The sequence below is a fragment of the Dendrobates tinctorius genome, unplaced genomic scaffold (assembly GCF_039654945.1).
Source record: "Dendrobates tinctorius isolate UK_male_01 unplaced genomic scaffold, ASM3965494v1 ptg000035l, whole genome shotgun sequence".
Classification (NCBI taxonomy): domain Eukaryota; kingdom Metazoa; phylum Chordata; class Amphibia; order Anura; family Dendrobatidae; genus Dendrobates; species Dendrobates tinctorius.
Window position 1 is genome coordinate 68,552,322 of NW_027361703.1, and position 17,792 is coordinate 68,570,113.

General features: G+C 54.4%; 1 protein-coding gene across 4 annotated transcripts in view; it reads left to right on the forward strand.

Annotated features, from left to right (window-relative positions):
- SRPK2 (SRSF protein kinase 2) overlaps nucleotides 1-17,792 on the forward strand; it is a 226,512-nt gene that overhangs the window by 182,069 nt on the left and 26,651 nt on the right. For all 4 annotated transcript variants that reach the window (XM_073573616.1, XM_073573612.1, XM_073573614.1 and 1 more), the window contains 2 exons: nucleotides 127-355; nucleotides 840-1,346. In XM_073573616.1, coding sequence (XP_073429717.1) covers nucleotides 127-355; nucleotides 840-1,346 — 736 coding nt within the window. The remainder of the gene's footprint in view (nucleotides 1-126; nucleotides 356-839; nucleotides 1,347-17,792) is intronic.

Below are 17,792 nucleotides of genomic sequence, written 5' to 3' on the forward strand. Positions count from 1 at the left end.
TGAGTAAATCAAAGGACACTGAGGTAAAGATGGAGAACAAAATTTCTCAAAATTGTAGTTCTATTTTACTTTCCGTTTTGTTGGTAAAACCTTTAACCAAGATGCACATTGTTTTTCCTTTAATAGGTTGGTAAGATTTCCAAAAATAAAAAGAAAAAACTAAAAAAAAAACAAAAACGTCAAGCAGAACTACTTGAAAAACGTCTTCAAGAAATTGAAGAACTGGAGAGGGAGGCCGAAAAGAAAAAGAGTGAAGAAAATGAAAATGAGCAGGATCTTGAGAGCCAGCCAGAAGCCAAGATGAAGACTGTTTGTCTGGAGGATGCTGCTGAGGAGGAGCCGGCCAACGAATATGGTGTGTATGATGCGCATGGCTTCTTTTTCACAACTCATTAAAAAAAAGCACATAAATCATAATTGGGAATGTGAAACAATTAGTAACCAAAAATTATCATATCTACCTGGGAATGAGGAAGGAACCTTTTAAACTAAGAAATCGGGTCTTCGCTGATCATCAGAACAATCTTTATAACTGGTAGTTGTTATCATACAGTATGTACCACATTGTTGTGAAAGATAAGGATGGAAATCTGTAGTGGCAGATCTCCATCAAGCCGTGAGTGTTCCAGTCTATGATTCCAGTACTTGTGGTTACACACTTATTGGCCAGTTATGGCACAGACTTCCTGTTCAGGGAAAGAGACCTTCGTTTCATCTCTTTTGGCTCAATCAGTACAACAGATGAGTCAAATTCACATGGCTTCCATTATATATTAACTTGATGGTGCTTATATGAACAACGCTCAAGAAGTATCTTTTGATTGCTTTTATTTTTCTAGTTTTAGCAGGTAATGTTTCTTCAGAAGGGGAAGATCATGATGAGAAAGAAGATACCGAAAAGGAAATTGTTGAAAAAGATAATGATGACGATGTGGATGCGGAACTTGTTAATACAGATCCAACATGGATAGAATCTCCAAAAACAAATGGCCATTTGGAAAATGGACCATTTTCGCTGGAGCAGCCATTAGATGATGATGATGACGAAGAGGAAGACTGCCCCAATCCAGATGACTTTAACTTAGATGAGTCAAATGCTGAAAGCGATTATACATACAGTAGCTCTTATGAACAGTTTAACAGTGATTTGCCAAATGGACAGCATAAGAATACGGAGTTACAGTTCTCCGACTTTTCAGCAGCAATGTTTTCCGATCCCTTAGAGTCTGTAGAATCTGGCTTGGCTGCCTCTGAAGATTCCACTATTATAGAAAGGGATGGAAGTAGTCCTTGCCAAGATAGAAGTAGGACGGTTTCAGCATCAAGTACTGGAGATATGCCAAAAAGTAAGTTTCTTCTCCTGTGTACTTGCTGCATCACAACTATCCATGTAGTTCATTGTATTATCTTGTTGGATCTTGATTATTGTCTTATAACTCACATTTATTGTCTCTGATCAGATATACTATTAGACTTAAAGGGTTCTCCATTACTAGGCAGCTTCTGTTTAATCTCTTCCCTTTGCCACATATAAAATTGTCACACGACCACTGCAGCCAATTTGCGGCCGCTGATCGACTGAAGCCTTTACAATTTCCTTTTTAGTAATGGAATACTGAAGGGCTGCAACCGATCAGTGATTGCAAGTTGGCTGTAGCTGTCATGTGACACAACAGCATCACGTGATCCACCAGTAATAGCTGCTCAAGTAGTGTCAATTTTTTATATTAGCTCTAAAGATGTGGACAACCACTTTTAGAGGTGTTGTCTCTACTAGACATTCTCTTTTCGAAATGGAGCCAACACATCAACTGATTGTTGTGGGTCATGTGTTGCTGATCATACAGTTCATTATTTTAGTATATGTGACTCAAGATGAATAGGTGATTATATGGCCGGGTAAAGTCCTCCAGAACAGAAGCCATTCTCTGTAGACGCTCTATACAGCCATACAGTACATAATGATAAACCTTATCTGATTACAATCCTTTCTGTGATTGATAGAACAGCTTGGGTTACATCATGCTTCCTGCAAAGTGTTTGAAGTGCATTATTGTAGGTCTTCAAAAAGGTGAATTTGCACCTGTTATCTTCTAATAATGCTCATCAACTTTCCATACTCTGTGCTTTGCTCATGTTGAGTTGCATTGTGGCTTATAGATTTATTTACATTCAGACCTGCGGACAACCACCTGGATTTCATTGAAAACCAACAGCTTAAATGAGATTGTATAATGCACTACCCCCAGGTACTAAACAGTGTGGCCATTATATGGTTTTGCTCTGCTTTATCTATTTCAACACCACAATACTCCCCATCTTTTGATAAACTCAAATATTAGCAGTATTCTAAAAATTAAAAAATCAAAAGCTTCAGCTTTCATTGTACCAAGGTTGAATGAGGTATCCGGAATTGTGAGAACATGGCTGCTTTATTTCAGTAACAACCCCACCCTAGATAATAATAATCTTTATATAGCGCTAACATATTCAGCAGCGCTTTACAGTTTAACAGTTTCAAAACACAAGTCATAAGTAACAACGTTAACAATACAATAATTAAAGCAAAACTAGATGTGTATTTCCTGAAGGAAGTACAGATAGTGGTTTGAAATGGTGCCCGGGCTGCCCCTTTAAGAGAGACTTGCCTGCTGCCCCTGCAAGACTTTCAACTCAGGATCCGTTTTAACTGTGAGTGCCTCTCAGAGGCCACTTTGGCCTCTGGGTCTGATTTGGTGGGTGGAGCCCCTCAGGATCCGATTCCTTGGCCTGGGCGCCTCAGGACTTGAATTGTTGGTGGGGATCTCTCGGGCTCCGATTTTGTGGGTGTGGCCCCTCAGGGTCCGATTTTGTGGGTGGGGCCCCTCAGGTTCCGATTTTGTGAGTGGGGCCCCTCAGGGTCCGATTTTGTGGCCGGGGCCCCTCAGGGTCTGATTTTGTGGCCGGATCCCCTCGGTCCGATTTTCTGGCCGGGGCCCCTCAGGGTCCGATTTTCTGGCCGGGGCCCCTCAGGGTCCGATTTTGTGGTTGGGACCAATCAGGGTCCGATTTTGTGGTTGGGGCCCCTCTGGGTAAGATTTGGTGGGCGGGGCCACTCTGGGTAAGATTTGGAGGCCGGGGTCGCTCAGCCTCCGGTTTGGAGGCCGGGGTCGCTCAGCCTCCGATTTGGAGGCCGGGGTCGCTCAGCCTCCGATTTGGAGGCCGGGGTCGCTCAGCCTCCGATTTGGAGGCCGGGGTCGCTCAGCCTCCGATTTGGAGGCCGGGGTCGCTCAGCCTCCGATTTGGAGGCCGGGGTCGCTCAGCCTCCGATTTGGAGGCCGAGGTCAAAGAGCCTCCGATTTGGAGGCCGGGGTGGCTCAGCCTCCGATTTGGATGCCGGGGTGGCTCAGCCTCCGATTTGGAGGCCGGGGTGGCTCAGCCTCCGATTTGGAGGCCGGGGTGGCTCTGCCTCCGATTTGGAGGCCGGGGTGGCTCAACCTCCGATTTGGAGGCCGGGGTGGCTCAGCCTCCGATTTGGAGGCCGGGGTGGCTCAGCCTCCGATTTGGAGGCCGGGGTGGCTCAGCCTCCGATTTGGAGGCCGGGGGTCGATCAGCCTCCCATTTGGAGCCTGTGGTCACTCAGCTTTCGATTTGGCGTGTCGGCCCTTTAAGACTCATTTCGGTGCGCCGGCCCTTTAAGAGCTAGTTTGGCTCACTGGGCTTCTTCTAAATCCACTTTGGCGTACATTCTCTCTCAGGGGCATGCGTCATGTGATGAAGCTAGATTTGCATTAGTGCTGTGGGTTTCGCTTTAAGAGCTGATATTATGTGGCAGAAGCTCTGTCCTCGAGGCGTCATGTGACGTTCGTAGGCGTTGGCATAGTAACTGGGTGTGCCTGCGCATATCAATGAGCTTAACTGTCATTTGAATCGCCTCAGGGCACATTTTGCCATTTCCCATTGAAATGCATTGGAGACAGTGCATTCCAATGACGGGAAAAAAAAATTTCAAACGCAAATTGCGCAAAAACTACAAATCCGATCGACACGAAAAATACTTAGCACACCTCTCATGGACGCTGGCTTCGAAACGACACCTTAACGGAGTCTGTGCGTGTAGCGGTTCGGGCCGCATTAATTGCGGAAATCAACTTAATAATAATAATAAGAAGAAGAACTAGATGTGTATTTCCTGAAGGAAGTACAGATAGTGGTTTGAAATGGTGCCCGGGCTGCCCCTTTAAGAGAGACTTGCCTGCTGCCCCTGCAAGACTTTCAACTCAGGATCCGTTTTAAGTGTGGGTGCATCTCAGGGGCCACTTTGGCCTCAGGGTCTGATTTGGTGGGTGGGGCCCCTCAGGATCCGATTCGGTGGCCTGGGCTCCTCAGGGTTTTTATTGGTGGCCGGGATGCCTCAGGGTCCAGTTTTGTGGGTGGGGCCCCTCATTGTCTGATTTTGTGGGTGGGGCCCCTCAGGGTCCGATTTTGTGAGTGGGGCCCCTTATGGTCCGATTTTGTGGGTGGGGCCTCTCAGGGTCCGATTTTGTGGCCGGTGCCTCTCAGGGTCCGATTTTATGGCCGGGGCCCCTCAGGGTCCGATTTTGTGGCTGGGGCCCCTCAAGGTCCGATTTTGTGGCCAGGGCCCCTCAGGGTCCGATTTTGCGGGTGGGGCCTCAAAGGGTCCGATTTTGCGGGTGGGGCCCCTCAGGGTCCGATTTTGTGGCCGGGGCCCCTCAGGGTCCGATTTTGTGGCCAGGGCCCCTCAGGGTCCGATTTTGTGGTTGGGCCGCTCAGGGTCTGATTTTGTGGCCGGGGCCCTTCAGGTTCCGATTTTGTGGCCGGGGCCCCTCAGGGTCCGATTTTATGGGTGGGGCCCCTCAGGATCCGATTTTGTGGCTGGGGCCCCTCAGGGTCTGATTTTGTGGCTGGGGTCCCACAGGGTCTGATTTTGTGGGTGGGGCCCCTCAGGGTCCGATTTTATGGGTGGGGCCCCTCAGGGTCCGATTTTGTGGGTGGGGCCCCTCAGGCTCCGATTTTGTGGGTGGGGCCCCTCAGGGTCCGATTTTGTGGCTGGGGCCCCTCAGTGTCTGATTTTGTGGCTGGGGTCCCACAGGGTCTGATTTTGTGGCTGGGGTCCCTCAGGGTCTGATTTTGTGGGTGGAGCCTCTCGGGGTCCAATTTTGTGACCGGGGCCCCTCAGGGTCTGATTTTATGGCCGGGGTCTCTCGGGGTCCGATTTTGTGGCTGGGGTCTCTCAGGGTCCGATTTTGTGGCCGGAGCCCCTCAGGGTCCGGATTTGTGGGTGGGGCCCCTCAGGGTCCAATTTTGTGGGTGGGGCCCCTCAGGGTCCAATTTTGTGGGTGGGGCCCCTCAGGGTCCAATTTTGTGGCTTGGGCCCCTCAGGGTCCAATTTTGTGGCTGGGGCCCCTCAGGGTCCGATTTTGCGGGTGGGGCCCCTCAGGGTCCGATTTTGTGGCCGGGGCCCCTCAGGGTCCGATTTTGTGGTTGGGCCGCTCAGGGTCTGATTTTGTGGCCGGGGCCCTTCAGGTTCCGATTTTGTGGCCGGGGCCCCTCAGGGTCCGATTTTATGGGTGGGGCCCCTCAGGGTCCGATTTTGTGGCTGGGGCCCCTCAGGGTCCGATTTTGTGGGTGGGGCCCCTCGGTCCGATTTTGTGGCTGGGGTCCCACAGGGTCTGATTTTGTGGGTGGGGCCCCTCAGGGTCCGATTTTATGGGTGGGGCCCCTCAGGGTCCGATTTTGTGGCTGGGGCCCCTCAGGCTCCGATTTTGTGGGTGGGGCCCCTCAGGGTCCGATTTTGTGGCTGGGGCCCCTCAGGGTCTGATTTTGTGGCTGGTGTCCCACAGGGTCTGATTTTGTGGCTGGGGTCCCTCAGGGTCTGATTTTGTGGGTGGAGCCTCTCAGGGTCCAATTTTGTGACCGGGGCCCCTCAGGGTCTGATTTTGTGGCCGGGGTCTCTCAGGGTCCGATTTTGTGGCCGGGGTCTCTCGGGGTCCGATTTTGTGGCCGGAGCCCCTCAGGGTCCAGATTTGTGGGTGGGGCCCCTCAGGGTCCAATTTTGTGGGTGGGGCCCCTCAGGGTCCAATTTTGTGGCTTGGGCCCCTCAGGGTCCAATTTTGTGGCTGGGGCCCCTCAGGGTCCAATTTTGTGGCTGGGGCCCCTCAGGGTCTGATTTTGAGGGTGGGGCCCCTCAGGGTCTAATTTGGTGGGCGGGGCCCCTCAGGGTCCGATTTTATGGGCGGGGCCCCTCAGGGTTCGACTTTGTGGCTGGGGCCCCTCAGGGTCTGATTTTGTGGCTGGGGCCCCTCAGGGTCTGATTTTGTGGGTGGGGCCCCTCGGTACGATTTTGTGACCGGGGACCCTCAGGGTCTGATTTTGTGGTTGGGGCCCCTCAGGGTCCGATTTTGTGGCCGGGGTCTCTCAGGGTCTGATTTTGTGGGTGGGTCCCCTCAGGGTCCGATTTTGTGGGTGGGTCCCCTCAGGGTCCGATTTTGTGGTTGGGGCCCCTCAGGGTCCGATTTTGTGGTTGGGGCCCCTCAGGGTCCGATTTTGTGGGTGGGGCCCCTCAGGGTCCGATTTTGTGACCGGGGCCCCTTAGGGTCCGATTTTGTGACTGAGGCCCCTCTGTATTCGATTTTGTGGCCGGGGTCTCTCAGGGTCCAATTTTGAGGGTGTGGCCCCTCAGGGTCCGATTTTGTGGGTGTGACCCCTCAGGGTCCGATTTTGTGGCTGGGGCCCCTCAGGGTCTGATTTTGTGGCTGGGGTCCCACAGGGTCTGATTTTGTGGCTGGGGTCCCTCAGGGTCTGATTTTGTGGGTGGGGCCTCTCAGGGTCCGATTTTGTGACCGGGGCCCCTCAGGGTCTGATTTTGTGGCCGGGGTCTCTCAGGGTCCGATTTTGTGGCCGGGGTCTCTCAGGGTCCGATTTTGTGGCCGGAGCCCCTCAGGGTCCGGATTTGTGGGTGGGGCCCCTCAGGGTCCAATTTTGTGGGTGGGGCCCCTCAGGGTCCAATTTTGTGGGTGGGGCCCCTCAGGGTCCAATTTTGTGGCTTGGGCCCCTCAGGGTCCAATTTTGTGGCTGGGGCCCCTCAGGGTCCGATTTTGTGGCTGGGGCCCCTCAGGGTCTGATTTTGTGGCTGGGGCCCCTCAGAGTCCGATTTTGAGGGTGGGGCCCCTCAGGGTCCGATTTTATGGGCGGGGCCCCTCAGGGTCCGATTTGGTGGTTGGGCCCTTTCAGAATCCGATTTGGTGGTTGGGCCCTTTCAGAATCCGATTTGATGGGCGGGGCCCCTCAGTGTCCGATTTGGTGATCGGGTCCCCTCAAAGTTCAATTTGGTGAGCAGGACCCCTCAGGGTCCGACTTGGTGGGCGGGATCTCTCAGAGTCCGATTTGGTGGGCGGGGCCCCTCAGGGTCCAATTTGGTGGGCGGGGCCCCTCAGGGTCCGATTTGATGGGCGGGGGCGCACTTTGGCGCACATTCTCTATCAGGGGCATGCGTCATGTGATGAAGCTAGATTTGCATTTGTGCTGTGGGTTTCGCTTTAATAGCTGATATTATGTGGCAGAAGCTCTGTCCTGGGGGCGTCATGTGACGTTCGTAGGCGTTGGCATAGTAACTGGGTGTGCCTGCACATATCAATGAGCTTTACTGCCATTTCAATCGCCTCAGGGCACGTTTTAAGTTTCCCATTCAAATGCATTGAGACAGTGCATTCCAATGACGGGAAAAAAAATTTTCAAACGCAAATTGCGCAAAAACTACAAATCCGATCGACACGAAAAATGCTTAGCACACCTCTCGTGGACGCTGGCTTCGAAACGACACCAACGGAGTCTGTGCGTGTAGCGGTTTGGGCCGCATTAATTGCGGAAATCAACTGAATAACTTGTGATTGGCGCATTATAATTGTAATACTAGATGTGTATTTCCTGAAGGAAGTACAGATAGTGGTTTGAAATGGTGCCCGGGCTGCCCCTTTAAGAGAGACTTGCCTGCTGCCCCTGCAAGACTTTCAACTCAGGATCCATTTTAACTGTGAGTGCCTCTCAGAGGCCACTTTGGCCTCAGGGTCTGATTTGGTGGGTGGGGCCCCTCAGGATCCGATTCCTTGGCCTGGGCGCCTCAGGGCTTGAATTGTTGGCGGGGATCTCTCAGGCTCCGATTTTGTGGGTGTGGCCCCTCAGGGTCCGATTTTGTGGGTGGGGCCCCTCAGGTTCCGATTTTGTGAGTGGGGCCCCTCAGGGTCCGATTTTGTGGCCGGGGCCCCTCAGGGTCTGATTTTGTGGCCGGATCCCCTCAGGGTCCGATTTTCTGGCCGTGGCCCCTCAGGGTCCGATTATGTGGGTTGGGCCCCTCAGGGTCCGATTTTGTGGCCGGGGCCCCTCAGGGTTCGATTTTGTGGCCGGGGCCCCACAGGGTCCGATTTTGTGGCCAGGGCCCCTCAGGGTCTGATTTTGTGGTTGGGACCAATCAGTGTCCGATTTTGTGGTTGGGGCCCCTCAGGGTCAGATTTTGTGGGTTGGGCCCCTTAGGGTCTGATTTTGTGGGCGGAGACCCTCTGGGTCCGATTTGGTGGGCGGGGCCACTATGGGTCCGATTTGGTTGGCAGGACCACTCTGGGTCCGATTTAGTGGGCGGGGCCCCTCAGGGTCCGGTTTGGTGGGCAGGGCCTCTCTGGGTCCGATTTGGTTGGCGGGGCCACTCGGTAAGATTTTGTGGGCGGGGCCACTCTGGGTAAGATTTGGAGGCCGGGGTCGATGAGCTTCCGATTTGGAGGCCGAGGTCAAATTGCGCTCAGGGTGGCTCAGCCTCCGGGTGGCTCAGCCTCCGATTTGGAGGCCGGGGTGGCTCAGCCTCCGATTTGGAGGCCGGGGTGGCTCAGCCTCCGATTTGGAGGCCGGGGTGGCTCAGCCTCCCATTTGGAGGCCGGGGTGGCTCAGCCTCCCATTTGGAGGCCGGGGTGGCTCAGCCTCCCATTTGGAGGCCGGGGTGGCTCAGCCTCCCATTTGGAGGCCGGGGTGGCTCAGCCTCCCATTTGGAGGCCGGGGTGGCTCAGCCTCCCATTTGGAGGCCGGGGTGGCTCAGCCTCCCATTTGGAGGCCGGGGTGGCTCAGCCTCCCATTTGGAGGCCGGGGTGGCTCAGCCTCCCATTTGGAGGCCGGGGTGGCTCAGCCTCCCATTTGGAGGCCGGGGTGGCTCAGCCTCCCATTTGGAGGCCGGGGTGGCTCAGCCTCCCATTTGGAGGCCGGGGTGGCTCAGCCTCCCATTTGGAGGCCGGGGTGGCTCAGCCTCCCATTTGGAGGCCGGGGTGGCTCAGCCTCCCATTTGGAGGCCGGGGTCGATCAGCCTCCGATTTGGAGGCCGGGGTCGATCAGCCTCCCATTTGGAGGCCGGGGTCGATCAGCCTCCCATTTGGAGGCCGGGGTGGCTCAGCCTCCCATTTGGAGGCCGGGGTCGATCAGCCTCCCATTTGGAGGCCGGGGTCGATCAGCCTCCCATTTGGAGGCCGGGGTCGATCAGCCTCCCATTTGGAGGCCGGGGTCGATCAGCCTCCCATTTGGAGGCCGGGGTCGATCAGCCTCCCATTTGGAGGCCGGGGTCGATCAGCCTCCCATTTGGAGGCCGGGGTCGATCAGCCTCCCATTTGGAGGCCGGGGTCGATCAGCCTCCCATTTGGAGGCCGGGGTCGATCAGCCTCCCATTTGGAGGCCGGGGTCGATCAGCCTCCCATTTGGAGGCCGGGGTCGATCAGCCTCCCATTTGGAGGCCGGGGTCGATCAGCCTCCCATTTGGAGGCCGGGGTCGATCAGCCTCCCATTTGGAGGCCGGGGTCGATCAGCCTCCCATTTGGAGGCCGGGGTCGATCAGCCTCCCATTTGGAGGCCGGGGTGGCTCAGCCTCCGATTTGGAGGCCGGGGTGGCTCAGCCTCCGATTTGGAGGCCGGGGTGGCTCAGCCTCCCATTTGGAGGCCGGGGTGGCTCAGCCTCCCATTTGGAGGCCGGGGTGGCTCAGCCTCCCATTTGGAGGCCGGGGTGGCTCAGCCTCCCATTTGGAGGCCGGGGTGGCTCAGCCTCCCATTTGGAGGCCGGGGTGGATCAGCCTCCCATTTGGAGGCCGGGGTCGATCAGCCTCCCATTTGGAGCCTGTGGTCACTCAGCTTTCGATTTGGCGTGTTGGCCCTTTAAGATTCATTTCGGTGCGCCGGCCCTTTAACAGTCACTATTGCACTTCGGCCCTTTAAGAGCCAGTTTGGCTCACTGGGCTTCTAAATACACTTTGGCGCACATTCTCTCTCAGGGGCATGTGTCATGTGATGAAGCTAGATTTGCATTTGTGCTGTGGGTTTCGCTTTAAGAGCTGATATTATGTGGCAGAAGCTCTGTTCTGGAGATGTCATGTGACGTTCGTAGGCGTTGGCATAGTAACTGGTTCTGCCTGCGCATATCAATGAGCTCAACTGCCATTTCAATCGCCTCAGGGCACGTTTTGCCATTTCCCCATTCAAATGCATTGGAGACAGTGCATTCCAATGACGGGAAAAAAAATTTTCGAACGCAAATTGCGCAAAAACTACAAATCTGATCGACACGAAAAATACTTAGCACACCTCTCATGGGCGCTGGCTTCGAAACGACACCTCAACGGAGTCTGTGCGTGTAGCGGTTCGGGCTGTATTAATTGCGGAAATCAACTTAATAATAATAATAAGAAGAAGAAGTTAGCAGCGTTCGGATTACAATATAGTGGTTTTTTCAAACCACTATAACTAGATGTGTATTTCCTGAAGGAAGTACAGATAGTGGTTTGAAATGCTGCCCAGGCTGCCCCTTTAAGAGAGACTTGCCTGCTGCATCTGCAAGACTTTCAACTCAGGATCCGTTTTAACTGTGGGTGCCTCTCGGGCCACTTTGGCCTCAGGGTCCGATTTTGTGGGTGGGGCTCTCAGGGCCCGATTTTGTGGGTGGGGCTCTCAGGGCCCGATTTTGTGGGTGGGGCACCTCAGGGTCCGATTTGGTGGGTGGGGCCCCTCAGGGTCCGATTTGGTGTCCGGGATCCCTCAGGGGCTGATTTGGTGGGTGGGGCCCCTAAGGGTCCGATTTTGTGGCCGGGATCCCTCAGGGGCTGATTTGGTGGGTGGGGCCCCTAAGGGTCCGATTTTGTGGCCGGGGACCCTCAGGGTCTGATTTGGTGGTTGGGGCCCCTCAGGGTCCAATCTTGTGGCCGGGGGCCCCTCAGGGTCCGATTTTGTGGGTGGGGCCCCTCCTGGGTGGGGCCCCTCCCTCAGGGTCCGATTTGGTGGGCGGGGCCCCTCAGGGTCCGATTTGGTGGGCGGGGCCCCTCAGGGTCCAATTTGGTGGGCGGGGACCCTCGGGGTCCGATTTGGTGGGCGGGGCCCCTCGGGGTCCGATTTGGTGGGCGAGGACCTTCGGGGTCCGATTTGGTGGGCGGGGCCCCTCGGGGTCCGATTTGGTGGGCGGGATCCCTCGGGGTCCGATTTGGTGGGCGGGATCCCTCGGGGTCCGATTTTGAGGGTGGGGCCCCTCAGGGTCTAATTTGGTGGGCGGGGCCCCTCAGGGTCTGATTTTGTGGGTTGGGCCCCTCAAAGTCCGATTTTGTGGCCGGGGCCCCTCAGGGTCCGATTTTGTGTCCGGGGCCCCTCAGGGTCCGATTTTGTGGCCGGTGCATCTCAGGGTCCGATTTTGTGGATGGGGCCCCTCAGGGTCCGATTTTGCAGCCGGAGCCTCTCAGGGTCCGATTTTGTGGTTGGGGCCCCTCAGGATCTGATTTTGTGGCCGGGGTCCCTCAGGGTCCGATTTTGTGGCCGGGGCCCCTGAGGGTCCAATTTTGTGGGTGGGGCCCCTCAGGGTCTGATTTTGTGGGTGGGGCCCCTCAGGATCCGATTTTGTGGTTGGGGCCCCTCAGGGTTCAATTTTGTAGGTGGGGTCCCTCAGGGTCCGATTTTGTGGCCGGGGCCCGTCAGGGTCCGATTTTGTGGCCGGGGCCCGTCAGGGTCCGATTTTGTGGCCGGGGCCCGTCAGGGTCCGATTTTGCGGCCGGGGCCCGTCAGGGTCCGATTTTGTGGTTGGGGTCCCTCAGGGTCCAATTTTGTGGCCGGGGCCACTCGGTCCAATTTTGTGGGTGGGGCCCCTTAGGGTCCGATTTTGTGGGTGGGGCCCCTCAGGGTACAATTTGGTGGGCGGGGCCACTCTGGGTCTGATTTGGTGGGAGGGGCCACTCTGGGTCCGATTTGGTGGGCAGGACCACTCTGGGTCCGATTTGGTGGGCGGGGCCCCTCAGGGTCCAATTTGGTTGGCGGGGACCCTCGGGGTCCGATTTGGTGGGCGGGATCCCTCGGGGTTCGATTTGGTGGGCGGGGCCCCTCGGGGTCCGATTGGTGGGCGGGTCCCCATGGGGTCCGATTTGGTGGGCGGGGTCACTCTGGGTCCGATTTGGTGGGCGGGGCTCCTCAGTGTCCGATTTGGTGGGCGGGGCTCCTCAGAGTCCGATTTGGTGGACGGGGCCCTTCAGGGTCCGATTTGGTGGGCGGGGCCACTCAGAGTCTGATTTGGTGGGCAGGGCCCTTCAGGATCCGATTTGGTGGGCTGTGCCACTCTGGGTCTGATTTTTTTAGCGGGGCCACACTGGGTCCGATTTGGAGGCCAGGGTGGCTCAGCCTCCGATTTGGAGGCCGGGGTGGCTCAGCCTCCGATTTGGAGCCTGCGGTCACTCAGCTTTCGATTTGGCGCGCCGGCCCTTTAAGACTCATTTCGGTGCGCCGGCCCTTTAAGAATCACTTTGGCACGTCGGCCCTTTAAGAGCCAGGGTGGCTCACTGGGCTTCTAAATCCACTTTGGCGCACATTCTCTCTCAGGGGCATGCGTCATGTGATGAAGCTAGATTTGCATTTGTGCAGTGGGTTTCACTTTAAGAGCTCATATTATGTGGCAGAAGCTCTGTTCTGGAGATGTCATGTGACGTTCGTAGGCGTTGGCATAGTAACTGGGTCTGCCTGCGCATATCAATGAGCTCAACTGCCATTTCAATCGCCTCAGGGCACGTTTTAAGCTTCCCATTGAAAAGCATTGAGAAAGTGCATTCCAATGACGGGAAAAAAAAATTTCAAACGCAAATTGCGCAAAAACTACTAATCCGATCGACACGAAAAATACTTAGCACACCTCTCGTGGACGCTGGCTTCGAAACGACACCTCAACGGAGTCTGTGCGTGTAGCGGTTCGGGCCGCATTAATTGCGGAAATCAACTGGAAAATAAGAAGAAGAAGAATAAGTTAACAACGTTCGGATTACAATATAGTGGTTTTTTCAAACCACTATAACTAGATGTGTATTTCCTGAAGGAAGTACAGATAGTGGTTTGAAATGGTGCCTGGGCTGCCCCTTTAAGGGAGACTTGCCTGCTGCCCCTGCAAGACTTTCAACTCGGGATCCGTTTTAACTGTGGGTGCCTCTCAGGGGCCACTTTGGCCTCAGGGTCCGATTTTGTGGGTGGGGCCCCTCCGGGTCCGATTTTGTTGCCGGGGCACCTCAGGGTCCGATTTTGTGGGTGGGACCCCTTAGGGTCCAATTTGGTGGACGGGGCCACTCAGGGTCCGATTTGGTGGGCGGGGCCACTCAGGGTCCGATTTGGTGAGTGGGGCCCCTCAGAGTTCAATTTGGTCAGCGGGGCCCCTCAGGGTCCAATTTTGTGGGTGGGGCCCCTCAGGGTCCGATTTTGTGGTTGGGGCCTTTCAGAATCCGATTTAGTGGGCGGGGCCCCTCCGGGTCTGAATTGGTGGGCGGGGCGCCTCAGGGTCCGATTTGGTGGGCGGGGCCCCTCAGGGTCCGATTTGGTGGGCGGGGCCCCTCAGGATCCGATTTTGTGGTTGGGGCCCCTCAGGATCCGATTTTGTGGTTGGGGCCTCTCAGGGTCCGATTTGGTGGGCGGGGCCCCTCAGGGTCCGATTTGGTGGGCGGGGCCCCTCAGGGTCCGATTTGGTGGGCGGGGCCTCTCTGGGTCCTATTTGGTGGGCGGGGCACTTCAGGGTCCAATTTGGTTGGCGAGTCTGATTTTGTGGGTTGGGCCACTCAGGGTCCGATTTTATGGGTTGGGCCCCTCAGGGTCCGATTTTGTGTCCGGGGCCCCTCAGGGTCCGATTTTGTGGCCGTTGCCTCTCAGGGTCTGATTTTGTGGTTGGGGCCCCTCAGGATCCGATTTTGTGGCCGGGGCCCCTCAGGGTCCGATTTTGTGGCCGGGGCCCCTCAGGGTCCGATTTTGTGGGTGGGGCCCCTCAGGGTCCAGTTTTTTGGCCGGGGCCCCTCGGGGTCCAATTTTGTGGGTGGGGCCCCTCGGGGTCCAATTTTGTGGGTGGGGCCCCTCAGGGTCCAATTTTGTGGGTGGGGCCCCTCAGGGTCCAATTTTGTGGGTGGGACCCCTCAGGGTCCGATTTTGTGGTTGGGGCCCCTCAGGGTTTGATTTTGTGGTTGGGGCCCCTCAGGATCCGATTTTGTGACCGGGGCCCTCAGGGTCTGATTTTGTGGGTGGGGCCCCTCAGGGTCCGATATTGTGGTTGGGGCCCCTCAGGATCCGATTTTTTGGTTGGGGCCCCTCAGGATCTGATTTTGTGGTTGGGGCCCCTCAGGGTTCAATTTTGTAGGCGGGGCCCCTCAGGGTCCGATTTTGTGGCCGGGGCCTCTCAGGGTCAGATTTTGTGGCCGGGGCCCGTGAGGGTCCGATTTTGTGGCCGGGGCCCCTCAGGGTCCGATTTTGTGGTTCGGGCCCCTCAGGGTCCGATTTTGTGAGTGGGGCCCCTCAGGGTCCGATGTTGTGGCCGGGGCCCCTCAGGGTCTGATTTTGTGGCCGGATCCCCTCAGGGTCTGATTTTGTGGGTGGGGCCCCTTAGGGTCCGATTTTGTGGGTGGGGCCCCTCAGGGTCCAATTTGGTGGGTGGGGCCACTCTGGGTCTGATTTGGTGGGCGGGGCCACTCTGGGTCCGATTTGGTGGGCGGGGCCACTCTGGGTCCAATTTGGATGCCAGGGTGGCTCAGCCTCCTTTTTGTAGGCCAGGGTCTATCAGCCTCCGATTTGGAGCCTTGGGTCACTCAGCTTTCGATTTGGCGCGCCGGCCCTTTAAGACTCATTTTGGTGCGTCGGCTCTTTAAGAGCCAGGGTGGCTCACTGGGCTTCTAAATCCACTTTGGCGCACATTCTCTCTCAGGGGCATACGTCATGTGATGAAGCTAGATTTGCCTTTGTGCTGTGGGTTTTGCTTTAAGAGCTGATATTATGTGGCAGAAGCTCTGTCTTGGAGAGGTCATGTGACGTTCGTAGGCGTTGGCATAGTAACTGGGTCTGCCTGCGCATATCAATGAGCTCAACTGCCATTTCAATCGCCTCAGGGCACGTTTTGCCATTTCCCCATTCAAATGCATTGGAGACAGTGCATTCCAATGACGGGAAAAAAAATTTTCAAACGCAAATTGCGCAAAAACTACAAATCCGATCGACACGAAAAATACTTAGCACACCTCTCATTGACGCTGGCTTCGAAACGACACCTCAAAGGAGTCTGTGCGTGTAGCGGTTCGGGCCGCATTAATTGCGGAAATCAACTGGAAAATAAGAAGAAGAAGAAGAATAAGTTAGCAGCGTTCGGATTACAATATAGTGGTTTTTTCAAACCACTATAACTAGATGTGTATTTCCTGAAGGAAGTACAGATAGTGGTTTGAAATGGTGCCCAGGCTGCCCCTTTAAGAGAGACATGCCTGATGCCCCTGCAAGACTTTGAACTCAGGATCCGTTTTAACTGTGGGTGCCTCTCAGGGGCCACTTTGGCCACAGGGTCCGATTTTGTGGGTGGGGCCCCTCAGGGTCCGATTTTGTGGGTGGGGCCCCTCAGGGTCCGATTTTGTGGCCGGGGCCCCTCAGGGTCCGATTTTATGGGTGGGGCCCCTCAGGGTCCAATTTGGTGGATGGGGCCACTCTGGGTCTGATTTGGTGGGCGGGGCCACTCTGGGTCTGATTTGATGGGCGGGGCCACTCTGGGTCCAATTTGGATGCCAGGGTTGCTCAGCCTCCTTTTTGTAGGCCAGGGTCTATCAGCCTCCGATTTGGAGCCTTGGGTCACTCAGCTTTCGATTTGGCGCGCCGGCCTTTTAAGACTCATTTTGGTGCGCCGGCTCTTTAAGAATCACTTTGGCGCGTCGGCCCTTTAAGAGCCAGGGTGGCTCACTGGGCTTCTAAATCCACTTTGACGCACATTCTCTCTCAGGGGCATACGTCATGTGATGAAGCTAGATTTGCATTTGTGCTGTGGGTTTTGCTTTAAGAGCTGATATTATGTGGCAGAAGCTCTGTCTTGGAGAGGTCATGTGACGTTCGTAGGCGTTGGCATAGTAACTGGGTCTGCCTGCGCATATCAATGAGCTTAACTGCCATTTCAATCGCCTCAGGGCACGTTTTGTCTATAGCAAAATTTCCCCATTCAAATGCATTGGAGACAGTGCATTCCAATGACGGGAAAAAAAATTTTCAAACGCAAATTGCGCAAAAACTACAAATCCGATCGACACGAAAAATACTTAGCACACCTCTCATGGACGCTGGCTTCGAAACGACACCTAAACGGAGTCTGTGCGTGTAGCGGTTCGGGCCGCATTAATTGCGGAAATCAACTGGAAAATAAGAAGAATAAGTTAGCAGCGTTCGGATTACAATATAGTGGTTTTTTCAAACCACTATAATAAGACGACCCTGCTCGTGAGAGCTTACAATCTACAATGAGGTGGGGGGAGATACAAAGTACAGGTGTTTATATACAATGATGGTCCAGCCATCTTGAGGGAGTGAGGTATGGATGGAGATAGTGAATGGATTACACACGCACACTTGCACATAAAATGACTTTGATTAGTGAACGTGATAGGCTGCTCTGAACAAATGTGTTTTGAGGGAGTGCCTAAAACTACGCAAAGATGGGTTGTGTTTTGCATTGCAATTCGTCCCTATTGAAGAACATGAATTTGTTCTTGGTATTGAACTCAATCTATGGTCAAGGATGGTGCTGTTTCTGAAATATATTATATATTATACATAGAAGCTGATGCATTTATGGCATATTTTCACAACTGAGCGTCGCAAAGAGTGGAGGGAAATGGAAATTTGGACATGAGGTCATGGAATCTAAATTGGGTTTCTCATCCTATTCATATTTAGAAAACTGTTATATTTGCATTCCACAACTGACTTTTTATTTGGGTTTAATGTATGGAATTTTACTGTATAAGCAGGCAGTTTGGTGACCGGATGTTGAGGCCCTACCCTGATCAAAAGTAGCCCATGCTGTGAGCCCCCCTCTGTAGGTTGTGAATGCAAGTGTATGACACTGAAAGTACCCAAAGATACGTGAGTGTTGTGTTGCTCTCGCAATTTTTGAGCGTCCTAGGGTTTACAAGTTATTCTCTTGTTATTTACAAAGCACTGTAACTTTATTGACTATTCTTACTATACAGAACAACCTAACATACACTTTCTTTATTGTACATTTGTGTCTTTTTGTTCCATCTCCTTCTTAACTGCTGTGTATCCAACTTCACAGATCTCAATGGAGGTTTCTATTCTTATCTGCTACAACTACATTTTCCAACAGCACATTGCTTCTTCTCAGTGCTTCACGTCCCTTCATTTGCTCTCCTGTGATATATTTCAAAATGTGCAATTTTTATTTCTGTTGATGATGTGACCCACTATTTGACCAATATCCTTTATTTACAAATTCCAAATTACTGGGAAGG